Source organism: Netta rufina, assembly GCF_964035555.1.
Source record: "Netta rufina genome assembly, chromosome: 7".
Taxonomy (NCBI): Eukaryota; Metazoa; Chordata; class Aves; order Anseriformes; family Anatidae; genus Netta; species Netta rufina.
In genome coordinates this window covers 26,378,287-26,405,106 of record NC_140130.1, presented here as the reverse complement: position 1 = coordinate 26,405,106, position 26,820 = coordinate 26,378,287, and the positions used below count along the sequence as shown (strand labels likewise).

Here is a 26,820-nt window from a genome sequence, read left to right as displayed (position 1 = left end):
AAGTTCAAAACACTTGAATTTCAAGTGCATCATAAGGGTTATCACAAAAAAATATGAAAGAAGATCACTTGGATAGTGATTTTGTTTATCACTAACACTTCAGGGAAAAATCAGTGTCACTCCTTTCCCTGTCCCCTGTGGTAACATCTGCTTAGGTTACCATACTTTTAGGCCAAGAGTCATTGCTTGCTTTCAGTATAATTAACAACACTTAGGGTCCAGTGTCTGGGGCTGGAAGATGCTATTGTTTGTTATACACTTACAGTGCAAGTGGCTTCTTTCATGCTATGACACTGATTAAATAGAAGAGTTTGTCCAAGTCATTTTCCCTCTTGATATATACATTTTCTTTCTCTACCACAAAGTTGGTGTGAAGATTAGCTAATTAATCTCATGAGATTCTTTAATGAAAGAAATGCCTTACTGAGCAGCAGAACAAAGTACTGGCAATATGAATGAACACAACTCATTCCAAATCTCTACAAAGCTGAGGTTTCTTTTCTTCTCTAAGGAAGGTGCTGTAAGACTATCTCAGTATACAAAAAAGATTTTTTTGCTCTTCACTACAATACAGAACATCTGTTGCAAAGGAACAAACGATTAATAATTGAAACTAGATTGCACTTCCCAAAATAAAGTGCCTATACTAGCTTCACTTTCCTGATACGTTGTTGTCTTTCTTTCTTCTCAAAATACACTTATCAAATACAATTGTTGAATATGAGTCAGATTTTATTTTAGAATAGAATTTTCTACTGTATTTCATTTAAGTTTTAAGGAATAGATTTTCAAACTGTTTTCAGTGATGAAGCTTTTTTATGTTAAGCATATGTAAAAGAAGAGAAAGCAGTGCATAATAATAATGAAACATGAACGGCGAGATTTAATTTCAAGTCAGGCTACTAAATTAGACCTAAATGGGCTGTGGAATGAAGAGACAAGAATCTAGAATTTGATTTGAGGGAGATTTGAAAATAACAAGAAGCTTAATCTTTCCATGTTCCTTTCGTCTGAACTGATTGCTCCTGGAGCTAATGTTTACACTGTGTGATTACGAACTGAGCCTGGTAAATTCTATTTTCAGCACTGCTGCAGGACCACAGGGGGTGAAATTAACCTCAGTCTTTTGGACTTGCACAGTACTACCACACTACTTGAGCCCTCTGTAAGCCTCACTTGCCTTTAAGCAGTACTCTGTTCACTCATATAGCTTTGACAAGCAAGGGCAGATCTTTATGTTTTTGAAGTCCACATCCATCAGTTTGATTTCTTCTAAAACACAGCTGAAAAGACAAACCTCAGCTCACCAACATGTGTGTGTTCTGAAATTTCTTAGTTAAGATTGAGAGCCTGCTATCTTTACTCCACTTCATCTAAAGATACTCTGCTATGACTTCCCATTTCCTACAGAAATCATCCCTATGGATAAGAAAAAGGGCTTTCATCAAAGGTCTCTTGGAGGACAGAGTTTCAAACATGGCTCAGCTCTCCTAACTGTTGAAAAAATAAAATTCTTATTTTTGTTTTTGGTTTTCAGTGTGCGTACCATGGTCACATGAGATCCAGAAATTCCATCTAAAGAGTTTGTGAGAGGCATTTAAAGAAAAGCAAGCTTATTTCAAGGATCTCACATTATGTGGACAGGGCTACACACATTCAAGATAGGATGTACAAATCAAATCAACATTGCAACTGACTGATTTAGATGAAGCATAAATACAAAGAGCATTTGGAAATGTTTGTCAGAGCCTGAAAGCAGATTAAAATTTGAAAAGGAAAAAAAAAAAAAAGCACCAAACTCGTAGTCTGTACTATAAAATCTATTGGACCCCTCAGATTTTAGAACAGAAAATTCCCAAGGGATGTGACTAAAGTCTTCCCTGTGTGGACATTGGACAGGAGGTCTAAACATGTGGTCAAGGTAATTGTGTTCTCTCGTGTCTCAAAATCATGACAGAGTAACACCAAAGATTTACCTCATTCCCTAGAGGAATGTAATCTAGTAAGAGTACCACCACCACATCAGAAACACAACTATTGAAAGTGATAGGGGCATAGTAAAGATGGTGGTGTATATTTTAATGTAAAAGCTAGACCAAGAGATTTTCTTACTTTAAACCAGATAGCACACCATGTGTTGGAACTCTAATATAGCTTCTTCATATAAAGCAATAAAATGTAATACAGCACCGAAACTATTTGTAAAAAGCAATCTCAGAGTAAAATCAAGTTAACCATTACGACAAAGAAACACAATGAGTACAATTTCTCTCAAAGTTTTGTGTCTGACGGGAAGTAAGTAGAGATTTATCTTTTCTGAACATGTGCATGAATCAGTGACAAAAGAGTAAGATGACATTTTTGTCTCTTAAGTCTAGACTATGTAACCCATTAATAAAATAGGTGCAGTTTTGAGGTTTTGGTCTCTTTGTTATCATAACATGAGAAGTCTAAAATATGAAGGGCTGTTTAAAATTAAACCTTTTCTTTATGTATGACCAGAAAAAGAGACCAATACTTAGGAAAAGACAAATGTCAAGAAAACTGGTTTTGCTTTTATAAAAAATGAATATTCAGGTCAGACTGTGAATGAAGTGGTTAACTTTTCGCAAAGGTTCTATTTGATTTGTTTGCAAAGCACAAATAAATCGCCTGAGGAAAGTGTTTACTAAGCTAAGATGGACCTTTAAGGTAAAAGGAATATAAAATGGAAGATGTTCCCATTTGTTCTAAAACTGTCTGATATTTAAAATAAGGTTAACACCAAATGGAAACTAAGCAATTTCAAATTGGGTGTGCCTGAAGAGTTTATGGAAGCTACATTCTTTAAGTCATTTAAAACTTGACAAAACTCTGAGCCTCTACCTGTACCTTTGAAGCTGGCTCAGTATGGAGCAGGAGTTTGGAGTAAATCACCTCCACAGGTCTTTACCTAACTAAATTAAATCACATAAATTATGAATCACTTTATAATTCTACACAGAATAAAAGTAGCTCTGAAACATCCCACAATAATGTATTAAGATAAACTAATTAAATATTTTCTTTATTGTTTTTAGTATTGCATTTCCATTTTTTTGTATGAGTAAGGGTGATGCAAATGGGTTTCTTTCCTTTTCACAGTCCTGATTAAGACACTAGTTCTATTAAAACAAGAGGACAAAATGTAGAATCTTTATTTTCATTTAATTCTTGAGTAATAGAAGAGGAAGCTGCACTTAAAAAAGCTAAGATTTAAGAAGTGATGATAATCTTCAGGGACTCCTCTCATATAATCTTTTTTGCTCTTTTATTTAAAAGGTACTGGCAAAGGCTATATATTTTAAGAATTTACCCTAGTTTTTGGGATTGCAGCCCACTCTTGGGAATGTGAAAATTGTGGTTTTCCTCTGTTCACAGTCAGCTCACAAGCAGTGACTCAGCAGCACACACCAAAAATATAGCATCTTCAACTTTAATGTAAAAAGGAGTAGTTGAATCTTTTCAGGTCTTGTCCAAGGTGAGGTACTTTTGAGAATGGGGCTTCTGCCAAAACTTGACCACAGACAGAAAAGGCTGTGGGAAACAATCCGTTCACTTGATGAATGTCCCCAAGCTGATGAGCTGTGAATAATGAACCAGGCTGTGTGGGGGTGCACTGCCCTCTTTTGGATTTTGATAGGAACAGGATCGACCTAATTCCAGTTGGTGCTTCAGATGTTTTCTGAACTGAAATTCAAAGCAAGGATTGGTTGTTATTGTACAGTGTTCTCTCTTGGACAAAGTCTTCTCACCCACACCTCTGAATTTTCATCGTATCTCCTCTGTTATCAGGTAGGATGAAATGGAGAGGAACTTAGTTATATCTCCATTGATGTCGCAGCCTCATGTTTGCTTTTCATGAGTCTATACTACACCAACCCAACACTATAACTCCTTTTTTTTTTTTTTTTGACATTAAAATTCAGATGACATGTGGAGAAAGTGCATTAAACTGGGATTAGTCACAGTAGAGAAAGTTGAGCAACAATAACAGCAATAGTTCATTAGTACAATTAGTACAGTAATACTGATTTTGGTTTGCTTTTTTATTTATTTCTAAGATGGAGAAGGTCACTAATATTTATTCACTATCATTCATACCACAGTCATGTATTAATGAAAATCTAATATTGTATACCATGCTTGAAAAAGAAACATTGAAATGTTAACTAGCTATTAATATTATGATTATCATTGAAAAACCATAACAATAGTTGTAATTTGAGAAGCATTTCTAAATGTGAAAAAAAAAAAGTTTTTGTTTCATTTAAAATATTTAGGTATTGAGAGAATTATAACTTTTATTAGAAACTGTTAGTTATTTCAGTCAATATGAAAAGGGGAAACAGTGGGCTGCAATGATCTTTTATTGGCTTAGAAGAAAACAATTTTTTTAACACTCCCAGTTGTTAATGGAGTGCTTTTTAAAAGTATTAAAACATGTCCATTTAAACACATCTGGGTAGGACTGAAAATATTGTGCTCAAGCAAATATGGACTAAGACATAAACAGCAGAGATTTAGCTTATGATATAAAACTCTATGGCCATAGTTTTCTTAAATTCCATAACGAAAGGAAGACATTTTGTTCAGCCAAGGTAGCCACCAGTGATCTGCAAGGGTCTTTCTCAGCGAATAGGGTAACAATATTGCTCTAGTCTCTAAAAGTGTAATTTAAAATGTATATTTTCAAGGACAGCTGGTGGAGGTTTCCATTCATTGCATAAATGGATATTCTTTTGAAACAGGTGAAATATATGTATTTTTTTTTTTTTTTTTTTTTCTTTTCTGGGTAATGTGTGTGGTATGGATCGGTAGCATTTCAACGTTCTTTGCTTAGCCACTTAGAAGAATCTGCTGCTAGAAAATAAGTAAAAATATCTCACTTTTTTTTTTTTTCCTTAAATTTATTCTAAAACTTCTAAACAGAACACTTAGGGCAGAATAGCTACTAAATAGCTATTCTAGCTACTAACAAATTTATGTATTTTGTGATTTCCACACATACAACAACGTATACAACCACATGTATATGTACAACCTGTATGTATAAAACAACATGTATATACAACCTGTTTTCAGTCTATGTGCAGAACAGGGAGACAGACATATTCCCAAAGGGAAAATTTTCTTACAAAATGTGTCTTTTTCCTTTAGAGAATATTTTGGACTTTCGCTAAATAATGGTATTACACTGTAAAACTGAAGAGGCAAAGAAAAATTTTTGGATGTGGCTATTTCTGTTACTGTCTGCAGCTTCGATAAGGGGGAGTTACAAAGTGTTTCTTTTATTTTTTGTACGTTGTTGTTGACACTTGCGTTCACTCTTGCTGTCTCATAAAACAACCCCTGAGGATTCCCACACCTAATAAAAAAATAGAAATTTCATTGGCTGCTTTGCTTTGCTGTCACTTTTGGCCTGTAGTGGACTTCTTCACTAATACAGAACAGGTAAATAGATTCAGTTTTCCAGTCACTAGCCAGCTTTTTATTTCAAGCCACATTCATCAAGATGCCAAATACAATTCTCAGCAGTTCTTCTACTAGGAACACTGTACAATCCCAGCTTTCAAAAATATTGGCAGGTGATAATTTTTCCTCTCTTAAGTGATAGCCTTTTGCCATCTAGTATTCTGCTGACAAGAGATGTATTATCACTCAATGAGCATTAAATCTTTCATGTGTGCAAACAAGATGAATTCACCATCTGAACCTTTTACCACATCATATCTCTTGCCTATAAAAAGCCAAGATTTGAGGAAGACGGTAATATCTGACCAGTTATGGACCTCCCGTGTGTTCCTGGGGGAAATGATGTCAGCATTTTCACTGTTCAGATCTTGATTGAGGTTGAAGCTAAATTACACTATCTAGTGATCATGAGCATAGTTTTATTTAGGGGAGACTTGGAGTATGTTAGCCTCCGTCTCAGTGAAGTGCAGACTGATAGTATGAAGTTGGATTATGTCTTTTTATGAATAAGGACATCTGTATTCTTAAGTCACTGAGTTATAGAGCAAAATAACTCATCCACAAACCTTTTCTTTGTATTAATGTGGTCATTTAAACTTATTCTGAGACTACTCCAAACCAGTTCATCATTCAAAAACATTTTTTTTTCTTCAAAGAGTGGAGAAGTATAATTCTTTCACTTAAGTCTTTTATTTCCCTACAGAATTGCTGCACTTTCTGAGTTAACAAGAATTTCTGGCAATAAAACACTTCACAGTACCCTGATTGAATTATAGGTGTATAATTTTAATGGTGTCTTAATGAAATTGCTCAGCAACTAACCTTGTCTTTTTTTTGGCATTAGAGACAGCTTCAAAACTGTCAGCTCTAGCTCATTTCATGTTTTCATTTAGCTGTTAACAAATTTATTTAAAACAAAGACTTGGGCCAAATTTTGGTGGCATTACTAATGAGTACAGTTCTACAGCAGTTGATGTTAATCTATGAATAAATCTTACTAAATTTTGCAGAGGCTTCAGTCTACTCTTTCTCTGTTAATATCCAAATGAATGCTTGAATTACTTCTTTTTCGTAATTTTGTCCCTAATTTATTTGCTCTTGCAACTACTTACTGCTTCTAGCAACTTAGTCCTGTAAAAGGAATTGGTCTAATTTGCATTACAGTGGTGTTGCGTTTATTTCAGAATGTCATGACCAAAGCAGTTCATTTCTTTGGCCTGTTTAATTCACTTCTTATTCTAGGCCATGAAAAAGTTTAAGCAATGAACTAGTTCGATTATTTAAAAACAGGGTGCATTGCTTTGAAATTCATGTGCAAATTGATGAATCTGGAGAATCAGGTTCTCTATTTACACAATCTTTATGCCTTGTAAATGACAACCCAAATTCAGAAGTAAAGATGAAAAGTGGCAGAAATTACATTTCATTGTGCTGGGACTCCATTGCACTGATGCTTTTGCAATCAAGTTCCATGTTTTTTAAACCAACAAACAAAAAAACTTCTAAGATTATGTAACTGGCATGTAGAGGAGCTGGAAAAAAAATGTAAATATTTAAAGCATTCAAGTAGGGAATGTCCTGATTTGTTGAAATTGCACAGTTCTGTTCCTCTTTGCTGATTCACTCCTCTGTTTTCCTGTGAGAAATGTTACTCGTTCCACATGGGTACAACTGTTAGGTCTGTGCATGAAGTATGTAATAGGTGAAGACTGTGAAGGATCTTTTAGTAGATTTGACCCGTATCTTTTCATATATCAGAACTGAGTGAAAGACCACCTCGAATCCCTGGAATATAGTTGGATTTTTCTGTACTGTTCTGTTTGTCTGATGCGATGCTCTTTCCTATAAAACATTAGGAAAAACAAACAAACAAACAAACAAAAACAACAACAACAACAACAACAAAAAAAAACTTGATCCAAGAGAAATATGAGGTAATAAAATAGGTAAAGGTTGAGAGGAGTTCTGGACTTGTTTTTACTAAGCTGCTGAATCTGGCTTTCAGGGCAGTTGTACACAGATCACAGTTCTATCTCTAAAAGCATAACAGAACCTCTTGTAAAGCATTCCTGGGTTCCTTTGTAAGGACAGCAGAAATATACATAGTATTCAAGTGCAGTCTGTCATTATCAGAGTTAGCACCAAAAAAGGGTGAAAATTGTGGGGTGTTTAAGATCTATAAATTATGTTTTATGTTCATTCATCACCTCTAGGAAAAGCAAATAAGTTTTCTCCCTTTTCAGGGGGTGGATGATTAATGGGTGCCTGCATTTGGTTGCAAAAGCCCATGTTGACTTTATTGACTTATTTTACAGAGAAAAAAACTAATCCATCTGAAGTATCAGGAAGTGCAGCGTGTGCTTGCTGTGCCTGGTGTGAGTAAGCAGATTCTGATCATTGCTGAGCACTGATCTGAACAGAGAACAATTATTTCTGTTGGGGAGAAGTGAAGTGAAGACTGACTTCACTCTTCATTTAGTTCAGCATAAGACAATAAACCAAAACAGAGGCACCGTAAGGTTGGTCTCCCTTTTAGTATGGGATTTTCCTAAAACTAAGAGGCAAAGAAATATTACTTGTTACTCCTGAATTAATCACTTTATTTTATAATGGTAGAATCAGTTTAAAAGCTGTCAAAATAAAAATTATGGGCCCAGTTCTTTGCATACAAGTTGCATGCATAGATCAACCCACCAGCTCTGACAATGTTATTATCATTTATAATTTTTATTCTCTCTCCAATGTTGTCTATGTGAACAGCCATGATAAATCAGGCTGAATCTTTACCAATTACACTTTCCTCTCTGTTGAGAGGGAAGTGTCAGATCAAGGCAAGTATATAATATTTTACTATATATTTTTCCAGCATCCAACAATCTGTAGCTCAGATTCCTGAGCCAATATTGTCATTGTTTTTGTTTGTGTATTTGTTTGTTTTTTGAATTTATGGATATTTTCTCCAAGAACATATCTGTTAATGACTTCCATGTTTTAACCAAATAAGAATCCTGGAACTGCCTGTGTTTTGTATCTCTGTCGTAAAGTTTCATTTGATGCTTATGAGTTTTGTGTTATGACAGAGTGAATAATTATTCTCTAAGTATTTCCAGGCCATTCATAGTTTTCTAGACCTTGGTCAAATTGCCTCTCATTTATCTTCTTTAGAAGGCTGGAAGTGTGTTTATTTGGTGCTTGTATGAAAAATGTTTCATTTCTTTCTTTGAACACCGTTCTTACTTTGCTGTGTTTTCTACTATAGCCTTTTATTTTAAGATGGAGGTTGAGAACAGCAGCCAGAGTTTAAGATGTGAGAAAACTTTTCAGTGACCTAAGAGGATAACTATCATGCTGTTTAATTACTTTCTGATAATTTCTACTACTGTATGTGCGTGTTTTTGACAGAATCTGAGGAAGGAGCTTGCGTTTTCACAGGGCTCTACACTGAAACCCCAACAAATCTCTCCTGAAAGAAAACAGTTATGTAGAGATTATTTTTCTCTCTGTTACTTTGGGATTGCCTTTCTCCATTCTTTTCCCCTCCTATATATCATCACTGAATTTCACCTGTCATGCTCAGGTACTGAATATAGTGAAATCCTTTTACAGCTCTCTGCAGATGGCTTTTTATTATTATTTTTATTACATTACATATAATAATATGTTACATGTAATATATGCTATATATATTATAATTATATAAATATTATACATTATGTAATATATTATAGTACAATAATATATTATAATTTATTTATTTTTTTATTATGAGTACCTTACTGCCATCAGCAAACTGGATCACCCCTTTCTCCTTCCTTCTATCCAAATCATTAACAGATGCATTAAACAATACAAAGCATAGGGAAAATTCCAAATGAATGCTTCTCTCAACTGTAGAAATGGAAATATTTTCCCTAACCTTTATTCCTAATCTTCTAACAATTAATTAATCTATGGAATGGTCTTTTTATCCTATAACAGTTTCAGATCTTTAAGAGACTTTTGCAAGTCTCAAACCTCAAAAATCCTATGACTTCATCAGCCAGCTTGTCTTTCCCTACTCATTCTGTGATGCTCTCTAGGTACCTGGATAGATTTAATATGTGATTTTATTGTGCAAAAACCTCCATGACGTCCAGAATACGTTTCTCCAGAAACCAGTATTAGCTGGGAAAGCAGTGATATGTTGCAGAATCAGAGCAACAAGATAGTTCCTGCTTTGAGGAGTTTGCATTTTAGGTAATCCAGTATGTTTTCTACGGTGAAGTGGGAAGTTTAAAAGTAGTTTCCTTCTAATCTCCTTTTTGAGATATTCTTAGATATTACGAACTTAATTAGATATTTGACTTCTAAAGTTAGATTCTCTGTGCTACTTTTGTTTTTATTTTTCATGCTTTCCTATGCAGCATGTTTGTGTCCACTTTTTATTTTCTGTATAAGCAACTGAATCAAGTAAATGGGCAATAGGCTACTTCAAAGTAGAAATTGGCTTCATTTATTTGAAAGGAAAGTCTAAAATGTATTTACTATGTACTTCTTACACTGCAACACAAACATTAAAATTAATTGTACTTTCTCTCCTTTCTCATTTATGTTCCAGGCAACCTAGAAAATAAAACTAAACTACTGTGGTTGCATCTACTTTAGCACGTAGTGAAAGTAGATTTGTAGAATGAAGGAGTTGATGCTGAGATGACACAATATGGGCATTTTATACTTTAGACTAGTGCAAACTGGATACTCTGGGCTAAATGTCTAGTAGTGGTTGGAGCACATTAGGTGCACACCTGAAATATATTCTGGTTTAGTTTTATTGAAAGGGAATTCAGTTCTGGTGCCCTGAGATCACTCTGTGGAATGAGCTAGAACATAGTATATAAGGGTTTTCTGTAGAGATTTCCTCTGAAAATTTGAGGGATTAATTTCAGAAGTACACTACTGCTCTGATCTGAAAGGTTCATACAGATACATATACGTGGTGTTTCCCCTTCATTCTGACAATTTTTTAATTCCAGATGTAAATTTTTGCTTCTCATCCAACAAATGCAAACTTTTGGACTTGTAACTCTGATTATTTATATGCAGATATATTATAACTGTATTATAAAGTATATTATAACTCAGATATATTATTTATATATATCTGGTATTTAAATTTGCTTTTCTTATCTTGTAAGTAACAGGGGAGTCTGACTGTGATGTGGGTCATAGCTGCTTAGTCAGTTCTAGCTTGTTTCATTTTAGGACATCTTTGTAAAGTGATTGGCAATGCTTGGTACAACGGTGGAACAGAGAACGCTGTCCCAGCACTGAAAGTTGGTCTCATAGTTAACAATCAGACTAGTGGCTGGAGAGTCATCTGTCAACTCAGTCCCCCTTTTCTGACTCTCTGTATGCCCTTGCATAAATCTTCAGCAGTTCTGCACAGTCCCGCCAAGTGTACAATGCTGTTGCTGTCAGCATGTGTAGTAAAAAAGATATGTCTTGAAACACTTCATATGCACAGACAGGCTGGTCATTGCAGTGCAATGGTCAAGACTTCTGGAGACTGCAGATACCTGAGAACACAGTAGTAATATCCCAGGGTGTAGTTAGCAGATTAAAGCCAAAGTCAGCAGTGCTGGCAAATCTTTTTGGGTGCTTAACTTTTATTGATCGAATGAGGAATTAGGTGCTTCAGTGCCTCAGCAGTTTGTACCTCAATTCTCTTTCTATAAAATGGAGATAAGAGGACTTTCACACTTCAGAGGAATGGCATGACAGAAAATGTGTTAAGTCTTTGATGTTCTTGGATGTGGCAGTGATGAGGTCAGATAAGTTGCTTATGCAGGTAGAAAGAGGTATGTGAGACTAGAGTGGATCTTGATTAACAACTTGCCTTAGAGACACAATCCAAAGTCAATGAAAAGTCTCTTATTAACTTCAGAGAGCTGGGATCAAGGCCATTGATTTGTGCTTATTTCTGCTCTAGTTGCTATAGTCCAAATTAATGCTGTGCTGTGATATTTCCAAATACTAACATAAACAAAATCCACTTATGAAGGGAGATATACAAATAAAAAATCACAATTTCTGAATCAGAGTATGCAATTGATAAACATTAACCATAGGAATATTGTCCCAGAAATTTGTCTGTTAAGAAAAAAAGAACTAGCTGATAAAAATGACAATTAATTTTTGGCTTGAGAAGCTGGATAGGTTACTTAGTGAAAATAGATGGTCTATATGTTGATGCTTTGATTATTAATGCTTTCTGCGTAGTTTCTGTCACACAATCTTCACTGTAGAAACACATCAATTATATGCTTGATATATTTTAAAGTGTTAAATGAAAATAAGAATGTTTAATTCTAACAGCGCATGTTTTCATCATAAGATTTTAAAAGTAGACCACAAATACAGAAGGTGATAGTGCCTTTATGTTGGCATGGGAACATTTATTTTAAATTAAAGATACAGTGTGGCAAGGCAATGTAACTTGTCTAAGATCATTCAGGTTCTTACATTTTGGGGAGTTTGAAGTAATATCCTAACCTTCCAAGTCACAGGCCAAATTGTTATGCTACTACCAAGGGATTTTCTAGACATAGATAAAAGCATCTGGTAGCTATCCAGTAATGAAGGACATGTGTGTATTTACATCTTCACATACAGTTCTTTATAATCTGTGTATACCAAGACTTACGGTGTCCTATAATTCATCGGTAATTAATTGTTATACCTAACACTGCCTTCCTAATTAAGGAGAAAGAAATGAAATGTGTGTTTGTGCAGTGTCAAAACCCAAATAGGAATTTGCTCTGAGAAATTCCAGGTGTGGGTCCTTTCATTTGGGGCTTGTCTAAAGACAGATTAGTGTTTGCCACTTGCAAAGCAACAGCAACACCAGTATTTAAAAATGAAATAAAATGAAATTAAAATGATGCTAATGATTCAATGCTTTAATACCTGCTCAGGCAAATATTCAGAACTTTTCATGTTCGTCATTCAGAGTGCCTCATTCACACTCCCTAGGGGTATTACTTTGTTGCTTGCTGAAATACTGAAATGATCTCTTTGTACTGCTCAAAGCTGTGTATTCTCTCTCATGCAGAGAAACATGAGAAAACTTTCTCATTATTCTCTCTGATTCATCAGCAATGCAGTCCAATTAATACCATAGCTAATGGGGAGAAGTAGCTACTATAACTGAAAGTCATAGATCTTCTGTCATCCCTGACCTAACACTCTTGGACAAAGTGAGAAAACAACTTTTCTCTGCAGAGATTATTTTTGATACACTAGTGAATCTGTAATTCGCAGCACCATAGAAACTAGAGATGGAAAGAACCCAGCACGTTATCAAATGTGTTCTTCTGCCAAAGCAAGATTGCTTCTTGCAGACAGCCAGATTATAACATTTCAGGCAATGAAACTGTCATTTTCTCTAAAAATTCTGCCGCAGTCTAACAAACCTCACCATTAGAGATCATTCTGTGTGTGTCTCTGTCCTCCCCACCCCTCTTTTTTTTTTCTTCTTTTTTTTTTTTTTTTTTCTTATTAACACCTTATTTTTCATCTGCTTCTCCAATAGATGATTCAAAAAGACCCTAGCAGCCTACTGTGGTTACTTAATAACTTATTTTCACTCTTGAATTGCAAATCTCATATTTGATTTTTCTGATAATTTCAGCATAGACTTCATTTGGGTCTGTTTTAACCTAGTGATGGTTATTTTACCTATTTGATTGTATCTTGATTGTATCTTATGTGCATATGTATATATTTTAAATATACTGTTTTCCTTATTGAAGGGTTGGCTTTGCTTAGTTTTCATATTGGATTGAAGCAAAATGAAACAAACTGTTTATTAAGATTATCAGAAGTTCCTGTCTTTTGATTTCTCTTCACCACTGTGTTTCCATCTTTCCCTTCCATAGATTATGCTGCTGACTGACCCAGAGGTTGAGAGCAGTTTATTGATTAGTTCTGATGAAGGTGCCACCTATCAAAAATACCGTCTGAACTTCTACATCCACAGTCTGCTCTTCCACCCGAAGCAGGAAGATTGGATCTTAGCATATAGTCAAGATCAAAAGGTAAGAATTGTTGGTAGCATTTTGCTTTATTTGCTTAGGAACAACCTGGCATTTCTCCATCTTCCTACTTAACTGCTGCAAAGCATTCACAACAGTCTTTGGGGTAACTAAGATAGTATTTCCAGCAGGAGACATTGAGTAATCCTTGATCTGTAGGGCAAAGTAAAGGACATAGGCATCTAATGGGTTCATTGGGCCTAGCCCTCTATGACTGACTTGTCAGCCTGTATTTGTTCACCAGTCCTTTTGGCAATATCATGGGACAGGCAATGGGAAGAGAATATATCTAAGATCCTTCACGGTAAGAAAAGCAACTTGTAATTTGGTTATTTGTCCTCTTACTTAACACTTCTCTCATGCCATTCTGGTACCGGATCCAAGAATAGAATAAGAGATTATTTGTTGCTATCTGATTGGCATATTTTCAAAGTAGAAGTGAATCAATTTCCTTTGAAGGCCAGTTCCTTCAGTATGGGTAATCCATCAGTTGAATGCTGTGAAATTTACTGATGCCAGACTTGATACACCAGAATTGGACTTCACTGTGAGAGACCTCATTGTTAACAGTTTCTGAAAATCACACATATCAGTATGCACAAGTCAGTAATTTCCTTTGAAGGACTTTATAGAGCTCAATCTGTTTAGTTTACCAAAAAACAGATTGAAAGGAAGCTATGAGGGAGTTAGGGTTGTTTAACCTGGGGAATATCCCTTCCAATTCAAACCATTCTATGATTCTCTATTATTGTATATAAATATCTTCATGGAGAAGATGACACGTACAAGTAAACTTTCTGATCTAGCAAAGAAACTTGTAATGAGAATGGATGGCTAGGAGTCAATTGCAGATAAACTCAACTGTGAAGCTGAGGGCCATTGGAGCAAACTGCTCTGAGAAATGTTGGATTTCAGATGTTGACTTCTTGTTGCTTTTGAGTAAAAGACAGACCAAAACAATTAGCTAAGCTCCCAACAAGTTTAACAGAGTGAAATGTCTTGGCATTGTTTGCAAGCCATCATACAAAGTGATTTGGATGTATCTTTTTTGTTTTACATATAATTAATCTATGAGATTCTGAATCTAATCAATAATCAAAATATCAGTTAAATTGTTCAGATAATCTATTAAAGTATCAGCATAAAAGTTTGAATTCTATGATGTCTTTCAAGTTATTCATTATATAAAGATTAAAAACTTATTTTTCCTTTCACCTAAGTTAGTTTTGTAGTTAATATTATTGTATACCTGAGAAAATAAAGGCATGAGGAAGTTAAATAATTAGCTAAGGTCACAAAATGATTTTATAGGAACTTTTGGAATAGTTGTTCAGTCCTACACTTTAAGCTCAAAACCAGTACAATTCCAGCCCTGTAGCTTTATATCCTTCCAAAACTGAATGTTAGGATCATGCCTGCCTAATTCTTTCTCTAGAGTCAATTACATGCAATATTTTTCACTTACCCTTCTCTTGTAGCATTTTGTGGAATGTAGTGTGGTTATTATCTGTTCCAGTGGAAGGTGCAGATAAAGAGATTTCTGGGTGTGATTTCTGGTATGTAATTAGAGAAAGTCAAAATGTTTTCATTCCCTTGTGGCTATTCAATTCCCTAGAATGATATGAAAGAGAACAGAATCTTGTATATGCCGTCTTTTAGGACCCTTTGGAATGAAAGTTAATGTGTATTGGTAACAAGAGATTTATTGTGCGAAGGTCAATGACGCTTCTAATGGTAAATTTGTCAAATAGAGTCAGGATATAGTTGAAAATAAATTTATACTGTTGGGATAGTCAACCTGTTCAGGAAATAATTCTGAATTAGAGTCCATACAGCTAATGCTCATTTAATTTATGGTAGATGGCTACCAGCAAGTATATTGTCACCGTTCCATAGGAAACTCCCACTCTTCTTTTACAGAGTTCTTAAAAGAAAAACAAACAGACTGGATATGGGAATAAAGGACCCTTTTGTGTGTTAACCTGAATTCATGGAGTTGGTGTGGGAGGTGTGTGTACAGGGTGTTTTCAGTGAGAGGATGTATTCTGTATGTGAAATTTTCTTTGTGTTATGATGTTGACTAGCAAATTGGATAGCTGTTGGGAATTCAGTACTATAGCTGCAAGAAAAAATCATGTAGCACTGTATATCTGTACCAATTAGCTCTGAAATAGAATTCTAAAAGTTCTCCATATAGATATGAGTCACAGGACTGGTTTCTACTGTGAAGCCTAATGGAGATATTTTCTGACTTCAACAATCTTTGGCCAAGAACCATAGAGCATAACCAACAGGCAAGGAGTATTAATCAGCTTGGACTAAATTAAATGTAAGTCAAACTAAGGGTCAAATTCTGCCTGTGGCTAAGTGCAAATGTCTCCCTCTGGTTTCATTTTTGCATATCTAAAGGCAGAATTTTCTCAGAGTAATTATGTAGTCCTGTGGATATCTAGATAATTGCAATGGGAGCTGTGGGGCAGTTTGGAACAAATGATATTGCAGTTTGCTATATAACATTCTCTTGCTAAGGCTGTATTTAAGGAAAGAGAAACATTACTCCTTGGATTCCAGGCACTGTGTGCTGACAGATCAAGAAACACCCTTGGAAGCAAGGGAAACAGCTGCATGGTAAAGAATTTACACTGACCTAGATACCATGCATGGACTGAAGAGGCTATGGAGGTTTCATTGATTCTTTAAGTTATATTCTGACCAGTTAGGATTGTTGAATTCATTTAATAATACTGCTGTTGGCAGTTGGGAGGGAGGTGAGAATCAATTAGAAAACTCATTTACATCCTTCCAGAAAGCCAAGTCATTATTACATCATTTACATCTTGTCATTGCAGCAGGTGAGACCAGGAAAATCAGGTGGTGAATAGAGCAAAGAGCTGGAGAGACAGGAATCACATTGGGACTGGACTATTTGACTCTAAGAAGTGATTCAAACAGTTCAGTAGTGGTGAGAGCAAATTCAACAGTTAGTGCATGCCTCTTATTGCTCAGTTGTAATGAGCAGGAAATGGGTCACAAAGCATCAAGCCTCAATCGTTTTACAGCCCACTGAGTCTATCACTATGATAAGCACCACAGATCTTTTTTGTTTGGATGAATAGAGATTTACTAAGTGGTAGGGAAATCTATGTTAACTGAAGTTATTTTACAGCCCAGTTTCTTGGGTGTTGTGTGCAGATGAATGTGGTTAATTACTGGGGTTCAGCAATTACTCATTAAGCTTCAGTGACTCAGTTGCTTTTGTACTCATCTTTCCTCTCTGTCTCTGCCTTGGGCAGCAGACTTGAATTAGCATTGCTGACAGGCCAGTGCCTTATTCAGTTATGACTTTTTCCTGCCAGTCCTGAGGAGAGGAAAAAAAAAAAAAAAGTAGCCACCTGTGCTAATTGCTTCATGATTGCATTCATTGTTCTGTCTGAAAGTACAGTTGTTACATGGCTGATTCTTACCCCGTAATTGCAGAACTACTGCATGCTTCTCTGTTTTCTGTGTAAGAGGAGTTACAAATCAGGAGGAAACTTCAGGCACTGTAAAGCGCTGCTTGTAAGGTCTTGTTGGAGGTCTTGTATGTGCAAGCTCTCGTGGGTTTAATCAGCTTGCCTGTAGGATGAGGGGCTGTATTTTGTGGGAGTATTACTTAAGTATTACTATGTAATCTTCAGAAGTAGTTTGCTGTGAAATCAGAGGGTGGAAGTAAGAGTCTCTACTTCATGTCTCCACATCTTCTACTATTTAGATGGGTCAGACGCACAGAGGAATAGTTAGTAATCAGACAGGAATAACAGAGCTATTTGGAGAGATGAAATATGGGTGAAATTGGGAAACACAATTCAGATGGATGCAATGCAGAATCGTAATTGCCTAGCTCAGGAACAAATGTGCAAAGATACTCAAGAAATAGCAACAAAGGCTAAATAATAATAATAATAAAATAAATGGAGTTATTCTTGTTGCTTGTCCTCTGTCTTTTTAAACATACTCTTGGAAGTCAGGGCACCCCAGACTAAAAGAGCTTTGTCAACACAGGATGAGTAAATGAAGAGGTTTACTTTCCTTTCCATCTCTTCTCTGTTCTGAGGTAGATATTTGACCAGGTGAAGATGATCAGTAACTTTTGTGAGATAGATTAAGTGGCACCAAAGCCATTTTGTTTACACTGAAACTCTCTGTTACTTTTCATACTTGTGTCTTTAAGGCAGGGAAGGGTTCATCTACCTAGGCTATATAGAATGACGTTATATAGATGTTAAAGGTACACAAGAAAGAAACCTTCCCCTTCTCCCTCACTATCCCAAAAAAAACAACCAAACAAAAAAAAAGTGTGAAAAAAAAAATAAAAATAACAAAACCTAGCAGCAGCTTGTCTGTCCAGAAAGGCAGATGCATGTCTGGGCCATAGGCATGATCTGTGAAAGAGAAGGAAAGACAGAATCACTGCTCTCTACCACTGACTCACTCATCTTTAGGCAAATCAGTATGTGCTTGCTTATCCATCTGCATAAACATGAGCCCTCTGTACCCTTACAGAAGTTGTTCATTTGCTGCTTTGGGGTTCTTGGATGCTATATAGCTATGGGTAGATCACATGTTTCTCTGCAAGTTTTTTTTTTTTTTTTTCTTTCTTTCTATATGTAATTCCCATTTTCCTACTTGCAAGAAAATTGACTTTTTCTTTTCTTCAGAAGTGGAAAGTGCAATGGATTGTGAATAAGGAAATGTGTTTGCTATTACTAAGTCTGCCAGTGATCTCTGTAGCTTTCAGCAACTCCCTTCACTTTTCTGTAACTGATTCTCTCCCTTTTCTGACTGTCATTTGTTTTGACTGCATGCTCCTATGTGTCTCCAGTTTCTTATTATGCATAGCACCTGTCAACACTAAATTCACTTGGAGTCATAGATTCTACTATAGTAAAAATGATAAAAAGTACTTTATTTTCAAATATGAAACTATGTATGTGTGTATGGTAATTCTGACACTTACCCCTGAAATCTGCTGTAATAAGCATTTTCTGTTCTCATTCAATATATATATATACATATTTTTTAGCACAAAATGCATTTCTTTAATTCAGTTATCTAAAAAGTTATGAACCAACCTAATAAATTTACAGCACAACAGAAAGCAAGTGCGGGATAGCCTCTTGCCTGTTACAGATATCACTTTTTTGAGCAGAGAAAGGAATTAACCTTTATGACAATTTACCAACAGAGTCATAAATTCATCATACCTTGGAATTAAGATTCAGTGTTTTTCAAGAAGGGTTTAAACATTGGGATTGGACATGTCTCCAAAAGATACAGTCTATCTCAGCCATCAGTTGTTGGCTTGAATAATTCTCTCTCTTGCTTGAGTTAGCAGCTAAGATTCTGCAGCATCACTTTGGAGAACAGACTGGTGATACTAATAGTTCTTTCTGGCCTTGCAGATTCCTTTAAGTATCTGCTGGTAAAATTGTGTGTTCTTCCACGTTTATCATATGGATTGAGTGCACTGGAGATATCACGCTAATACAATTGCTTGTAAACTTCCACATAACCAGAACACCATTAGTTTTAATGCCAAATAATGAGACACGATGGACACCATGGCTCAGTCATGTCTGCAGCCATGCTATGTAGGTGTTAAAATGAAGCCGAGGCTGCAAGGGATTCATGTTTGGCAGAAAGCTCTGGCTCTGAAAATGAATCTCTTGAGAGCAGATGAGAGAGGTGATGGTAAATCTTGATTAGCATGACCCTTCAAGTGGTATTTTATCAGAATTGGTGGGTCATTCAGATTCTCAATACTTCATATGTGTAACCTTGCTTTCAAGGTCAGATATTAGATGAGTAACTGTTTCTTTGTTGTCCTGGATGATATAGAGATTACTGTGAAAATATGGTGAATTCAGTGAGTTTGCAGGTAGCATTTACATGCTGGCCCTGGGGAGCACAGAGCTCATTGGAAATGAGTAGGGATGGGGACTGCTTTCTTTAATACAAGTTTGCATTTTCTAGCAACATCTGGTTGATGCCATGCTTTGTTACCCATCAGGCTCAACAGCCAAATAAACATAATTCAGCCAGAATTTATAAGATCCAGATTTTCAGCTGGGAAAATCTCAGTGAAAATTCACTGCTGGTAAATGAAACGTGGTTCACAGTGAAGTTTTATTAAAGTGCATCTCCCAAGCTCACCCAGATACAGTACTTTATGAAATTGCTAAGAACTTGTTGTGTTTGTTCTGAAAATGTGAGTTTATGTCGGAGGATTTCAACTTCGTGCTTTGTTCAATTCCAAATACACAAACAGTTCTGTAGGTTGGAATCCCATACCACAGGTGATTATGTCAATATGCATCAAATTTGTTTGATGCCTAAAAAAATTTTTGCCTTCAAATTTGAATTGCCTTCAAATCTCATATTTTAGTTACTTGTTTTGGAGTTTTAAAGCACTTTTAGACTGATACACAAAAATACAAAACCAAAGACTTCTGGTAAGTTAGGAAAACGAATGCTCAGTTAGTGTTGTTTGGTTTAGTTCCATAAAAGTGAGTGAAGGTCTCATGTTTTACAGTGCTTGAGACTCACATGATCCCTTTAGGGGAAATGTCTGAAGGATGAGCCACTACAATTTTTCCATAGTTTTTCAGTGGAGATTTGCAAAATTTACCTATGAAACGATGGGAAGATTGTTCTTTGCAGTAAGTTTCTGTTTGAGATACCTCTCTCCATTGGGAGAACTATTAAAGCAGTTCACTAGCTACTGAATCATTTCTTTACAGTCAAGTTATATTTTTTATATATTAGCTTATAACTTACATGTATTTTATATATGCATATTCTCTCTCTCTATAATATATATATATTTATAAATATGTATAATTTATAAGTTAATATTGACTTCCTTGATATTAATACTGTGGCTCAAAGTGTAGTATTTTGGTTCAGAGACTTGTAAAGTATCTAGAAATTGATGAATAATGCAAGGAAGGGAATCAGTGGCATCTGTTGAAATGTTTTGTAAGAGTTCAGTGAAATATTCAAAGCTGGTTTTGAAGCCCATGAAATGTAGAAATCTTATTACAGAACCATTGTTCCGTATAATCCAACATTTCCAAGAGCAACCTTCTTGTTCCAGAGGAAAGAGTAAAGTTCACACTGTAGGCCATTATGGAAAATAATATTTATAAAATAAATTGGAAACTATTGTTCACTGTCTCTTACAATACAAAGTGCATTTCATTCAAAGGAAATTGTCAGGAGACAAACTTAAAATAAGCAAAAAGAGGTGATTCTTCATGAAGTGTGTTAGACTGTGAAAAACCTTACATGCCACAATATTTTGTGAGCCCAGGATTGCTGGAGTTTGAGACCATATTTTGAGGATCTGTTGAACATACAAAGTGTTAGGATATTGCTTTTCCAAGTATCTGTTAAAGACCTGTTTCTAAGAAAAGACAGTGGTGAAATTAAACTTCATTCTAACTTAATTCAGTTATTCCTCTGTAATCTGCAAATAAACTTCACCTTTCTTGAATCAAAATTATGCCCACTAACACTGGCTTTTCCAACTTTGGGACTCTGTCTTTTTTCACCCAAAGAGTTTGTGTTAGGACAGATGTACTCTGGTTTGAATGGTCCCTTATGGCTTATGAGGTTTAAAAAGCTGCCATGTGTTCAGCTAGACTCTGTCTAATTTCCCTGACTTTTAAGATATTGAATTTTGTTTTTATTCACTTTAGTGTGAGGGTGGTTGCCTTTGTAATCCGTCTGAGATAAGTAAATGTACACAGAATTCTAACTCCTAACTCTTTGATGTGCTGCTCGGTGTATGAAAAACAAAAGTATTAGAAATAATATAGGAAAATAATCTAATTTCCACCATTCTGAATAATGGAAACCTTTATAAAGTACCTATTATAGGGGAAACTTGTCCTTACACATACCTGCACTTGTAATTTCCCTGTATTATTCTAGTTACTCACAGCCCCAGTAATTTTTATATTGTGTAAATGCAGTAGATACAGTAAATTCAGTAGATGAAATTTACTCTAAATAGCGTAGAAATCTGACTGCAAGAGAACATGTGTTGGAGACACAATATGTGGGCCAACCAGGGGAGAATAAAAGTGGGCTAGAAAAAATATGGAAGGGGACAGAGCTCTTATAGGTATGAACCGGCTCATGGTTAGATGATGATACAATACCGATGCTAATTCTATACAATACAGAATGGAAGGACAAAGAAAGATGCATGACAGAATGTGTCTAGAACCACACAAAAATCACAGAAGTGAAGATGTTAAGAGCTTCCTGCTTTAGAGAGATTTCCAAGAGCTGAAGTAAAGAAAAACGTAGAGTTCTTTTTCCTCTTCCCTAGTACACAGTTTCCCTTCTAGAAGTGATGTTTCAGTCTTGATCAGTAAAGTCAAATAAAATGCCTGTTATTCTTCATGGAACATTTAGGAAAAAAAACATCATTTTTTCTCAACACGTATTTGGGAATTAAAACACTTTTTATAGTGCAAATTCACAAACTAAAGTAAATAAACCAATCAAGTTTGACTCATTTCTCTTAAACATTTTACTTTTATTAAGAATTTATGTTTTTTTCTTCCTCTTCACAAAATCCTTTTTTTTTTTTTAAAAAAAAAAACTACAAACATCTATGAGAATTTTTTTTTCTGCGTTGTTTTCATCACATTATAGGAAAATTGTTGCCAGTTTACAAATTATGTTTTCTGAGTTTAAAAATAACTGTATATTAGACAGTTTTTATTTGCCTCAAAATGAAAATTATATCCATGAATATGGGCCCAAATGCAATATATATATATATATATATGTATATATAAATAAATTACTCAATCTAAAACTAGTGATGGACAGATTAGGAAATTAGAAGGGAATGCCAAGATTACATGGTAACTCTAACCTGCTGTTACTCATGTATCTCAAAGAATGTAAAGGTGAAGCTTACACTGTGACTGTGAAATACATGAGCAGCTCCTATGCTTCTCACACAATTTGGGAAACAATTAACAGAAGTGTGTGAGTAGCATACAGGTATTGTTGGATAATGATCAGGAAAGAAGTTGAGATTCCCAGTGTCAATTTTCCCTGTTCCAGAAGGAGAATAGTGTTGCAAGAAGATTCTTTCTATAGCTAGGGCACTGGCTTGCATTTCAGATGGTTTATTTAAATCCCTGTTCAGCATCAAAAGGTATTTGTCACCTTGGGACAGACTTTAATTTTCTTTTGTATTTCAACTTTCCCATCTGAAAGAGATAGCTGGTAGATTTCTGATTCATAGTATATTAGGATTTAAAAAAAAAAAAAAAAAAGAACAAAGAAAAAAAAGTCAATGACTGTTAAGTTTCCAGGAATTGCACAGAAAAATAAACACAAAATAGAAGAAAAAGCAGAAGAGAATTATCCCCTGATGAAGAAGGGTCAAATCTGAGAGATCAATACCAGATTTGTACTTCATAACGGTTTTGTCTTAGTGAAAACAGAAATGCCAGATCACTACTTGGCCCTGAGATGAGAACATACATTGTAATAAGTTCTTTTTCTATTTGTGGTTGAAAAAAGAGTGTAGCAGAGAACATTATCTAATTTCAGTCTCATAATGAAAATTGTCATCAAACAGCAGTGCTTGCCAAAGAAAATAAAATGTCATCTCTGAAGGGACTGCATGTAGAAACCTGTCAGAAATCGTCCCAGGAGAGAATGAGCTTTTATAACAACAACAAAATATGATCTTGGGTTTAAAAAATAACCATATGAGCACTATAATTGCTAAATGGGGAAAAAAATAATCCCAGCTGTGTCATATCTAGTACATGACAAAAAAGCTAACCTACAAACATTTTTTTTTTTTTCTGGTACAACTAAATAAACTCAGTCTAAAGCGAATGATAGTGAAAGTGAATAAAACGTCTGAAAAAAAAAATCCTCAATGCAAAGGATCTTTTTCCCTTTTGTTGGAGGTGTTGCATAAATCAGGGAATTTCCCTTTCGCTAAAGATACGTTAACACTGCTTGCACTGCTGAGTAAAGGCTGAGATTGGTGATGAACTAATGGCAAAGGAAGAAAAGCTTCTTAAGCTGGGTTATTAAAGTGTCTCATCAAAGACAAGAGCTTTGGGCATGAGTTCCCAGGGAGCAGATATATTCCTCTGAGAGCTATATCATTTTCTCACATGCTTTCCTCAGCTCACTGGGCACTGGCTTCTATTTTGAGAAGAAAACCCTGACATAGTCGAATTGCTGTAACTGTGTCCTCCCTTTGAAACATTTGTATGACTTGTATGTCTCTCCTTTTTGCCTTACTCAGTTCTCCTGTTCAGGGCACACAGTAAGAAAAAGCAGGGTTCCCTTGGTGCTGTGCAATATCACACTTTCTGTTCTGTCAGGGGAATCACCGGATGCACCAGGTGAACAACCCCTCAAAATATTTGTGCTGAAAGAGACAGAGGGAAGCTGTGGCACTGGGGATGTTCAACCACCTGGCACCGCAGTGAGATTGCATGATGAAGGAGGATGCTATACAAACACAGATAAAGCTTCTGCAGGCTATGATAAATTCATTCAGGATACTGTTACTATCAACAGCAAATTCAGGAAGGTGATAATTTTCTGAAAGCTGTGCTCAGAGAAACTAGAGAGGGAGTAGGGTGAAGACAAGATTTACTGTGATGATTTCAGCTGACTGAATATTAGTGTCCCCGGCAATCTTGCATGCTACATGTGCCTCATCTGGAAGCACAGAGGTGTTTGCTGATTTTTTTTTGGATTGCTTCCCTGTTAAGAAATTAAATGAAATTTTACTGTGCGATGACTTGAACTTTTTTAAAAATGAAATTGCTAAATACTGTACAGACATTACTTGTCATGGAAGAAACTGCTTTGACATAAAAAGGAAAATATTTATATTGGTGAGATAGATTGTCAGCTACTTGCTGTTCTTATGTTAGTTTGTATTTCTTGTGCAATTATGAAAACAGGTCTAGAAATGAATTTTGGATGTGAAAGGGTAAAATACATTTTGTAATGGTAATGCTCTTGATCAGGCAACCTCAGAACACTTTTCAAAAGTCACTGTTACATGTCCTAAAAGATTAATTTTCAAAAATGACTTTTTCTCAGTTATTGTTAGGGTCAGTGAGCTGTAAAGTTTCAAATAAAAATCTATCTGTACTTAAATAAAAGTGAGAGACTCACCACTGGAGTTTTACATGTATTAGGGTATGCAATTCTATCCACAAAGCTAAACTGTCCTTCCTTTGCCTAATCTGGTTATCTTCTATTCTCTCTCCTTTCTTCCCTGTCTCTTCTTTGACAGTGTTCAAGAAAAAAGGAGATGAGAACAAAGACGTGAATATCCAGCTTCCGTATTTTAAAGTAGATTTCAACATATACTGTTTACCAAACTGCTGTAACAAATGTAATTAGTTTTTCCATGTCCTTCCAAGGTTTTACATTAGGGAAATTGAAGAATGTAGGGATTTCCAGTGGCAATATAATGCATAATAGGGATTCCCAATGGCAATATAATGCATAATAGGAAGTAGATCTTAAATTTTCTTAAATCAGAGTCTCATAATTTTTAAAATACATTCAAATCATTTTTTATTTTTTTTTTCTGGTCCACTCAAAGCTTTAAAATCATCTTCTTTGCTCAGTGATTCTCTTAGGTATATGTTCTCCTTTTTTCTCTGCCAGTCCTCTGCCACTGCTTGTTCCAAAAAAAAAAAAAAAAATCAATCAAGGATGGCACATAATGATTCAGGTTGTTTGCATTTTTTGCAAAACCTCTGAAGTGGTGTCCTGAAATGACAGTTCACAGTTTTCCTTGCCCAAAAAGAGGATTGTCCATGTCTGTCAAGCAAGCGATGGAGGGGAAATGGAATGAACCTACAGGACAAGCATAGGGCTGACTGCCTCTTATTGCTTCTATGCGAAAATTTTGAAGTAAAATAAAGCAAAAGTAAAACAGAACCTGGGTGGTCACCCACTCTACTGTCTTTCTGAGAATAACCTGATGGCAGGATTTATGGAGAGCAGCTGTTTGTAAGTGCTCTGTAAAAGTACAATTTGTATATTGTTCCACAAAGACATATCAATGTATTTTGAATACTCGTACATGCTTTTATTTATTTTTTTTTCCCTGACCTTTCTCAGTCTTATTTGGTATTTATTGTGGAAAGATTTTCTGATGTGATTGATGTATTTGGTTATCGTTTGTGTAACCAGGCTAGAAGATGGTGTCACATTGTTTGCAGGATCAAAGTGAGAGTTGCAGGTTTCCATGGTACAAGTTACCTGTGCTATTTAAATTCAGTCAGTCCTGCATGCAAAATCTGGATATGTTAGAGCACTTCTTTCGTTCCACATTGAAAACCTTCTCTAAAGATGGTTACTGGTAACTGTAAAGAGATTGACCTTCCAACATGATATCATGGAAGGCAAGTCTGTATATATGTTGTCAGAGCCAGGGTAGGTTATAGCATATCATCTGTGTTATGCTATACATCTAGTCTGTACCACAAGTTTAACAATGTTAAAGACAGTTGTCCTATGCTACATGATTACTAGAGAGTATCACAAAGAGTTAGATAGCAAGTTTTCAGTTATGGCAGGTAGCTGGGTGTGCCCACATAGTGATCCCTAAGGTAACAACATTTGCATCCCATGCTGCACACCTTGGTATTGTTTCTGCCGTAAAAGTCACCACAGACACTTTTCAGCTCTCCCAGACATGTCCCTCAGAGACTGGGAGAAGAAAAAAAAACCCAGGTCACTGTCTCAGAAGTGATGCAGGCTTCTTCAGATTAATTTCTCTATTATCTGTCTTTTACTGAGATTCATGACTGTTTGTTTTTGTCCCCAGTTATTCAGTTCAGTGGAGTTTGGCAGAAGATGGCTGCTTCTTCACGAGGGAGTCGCACCAAACAGGTTCTACTGGTAAGAGCAAAAACCTTTCTCCCATTTCCCAGACACAGCTTCCCAATATGTACAGAGACCTTGCAAAGGGCGTTTGAAGGCAGTGTGGCTGAGTACAGTCTGCAGTCCTGTCAGTATCTAGTTACTAACTTTGAACTGGTATGAAAGGGGCATTATTCCTCCTGTTCTGTGTTTATACTGCACTTGAAAGTGGGGTCTTTGATCTAAGGATGATGAACAACCGAAATATCCTGTGTAACAGTCTGAAGAAAGCATTGGTTTGGGAGGGGAGAGTTTTGCAATTTTCTGT

The 26,820-nt window shown here is 35.6% G+C and overlaps 1 protein-coding gene across 1 annotated transcript in view; it reads left to right on the top strand.

Annotated features, from left to right (window-relative positions):
- Window positions 1-26,820, top strand: part of LOC311211165 (VPS10 domain-containing receptor SorCS1-like) — a gene marked incomplete at both ends in the record, with an annotated part of 286,853 nt that overhangs the window by 164,238 nt on the left and 95,795 nt on the right. The window contains 2 exons of the mRNA XM_084289719.1: window positions 13,410-13,568; window positions 26,458-26,531. Coding sequence (XP_084145845.1) covers window positions 13,410-13,568; window positions 26,458-26,531 — 233 coding nt within the window. The remainder of the gene's footprint in view (window positions 1-13,409; window positions 13,569-26,457; window positions 26,532-26,820) is intronic.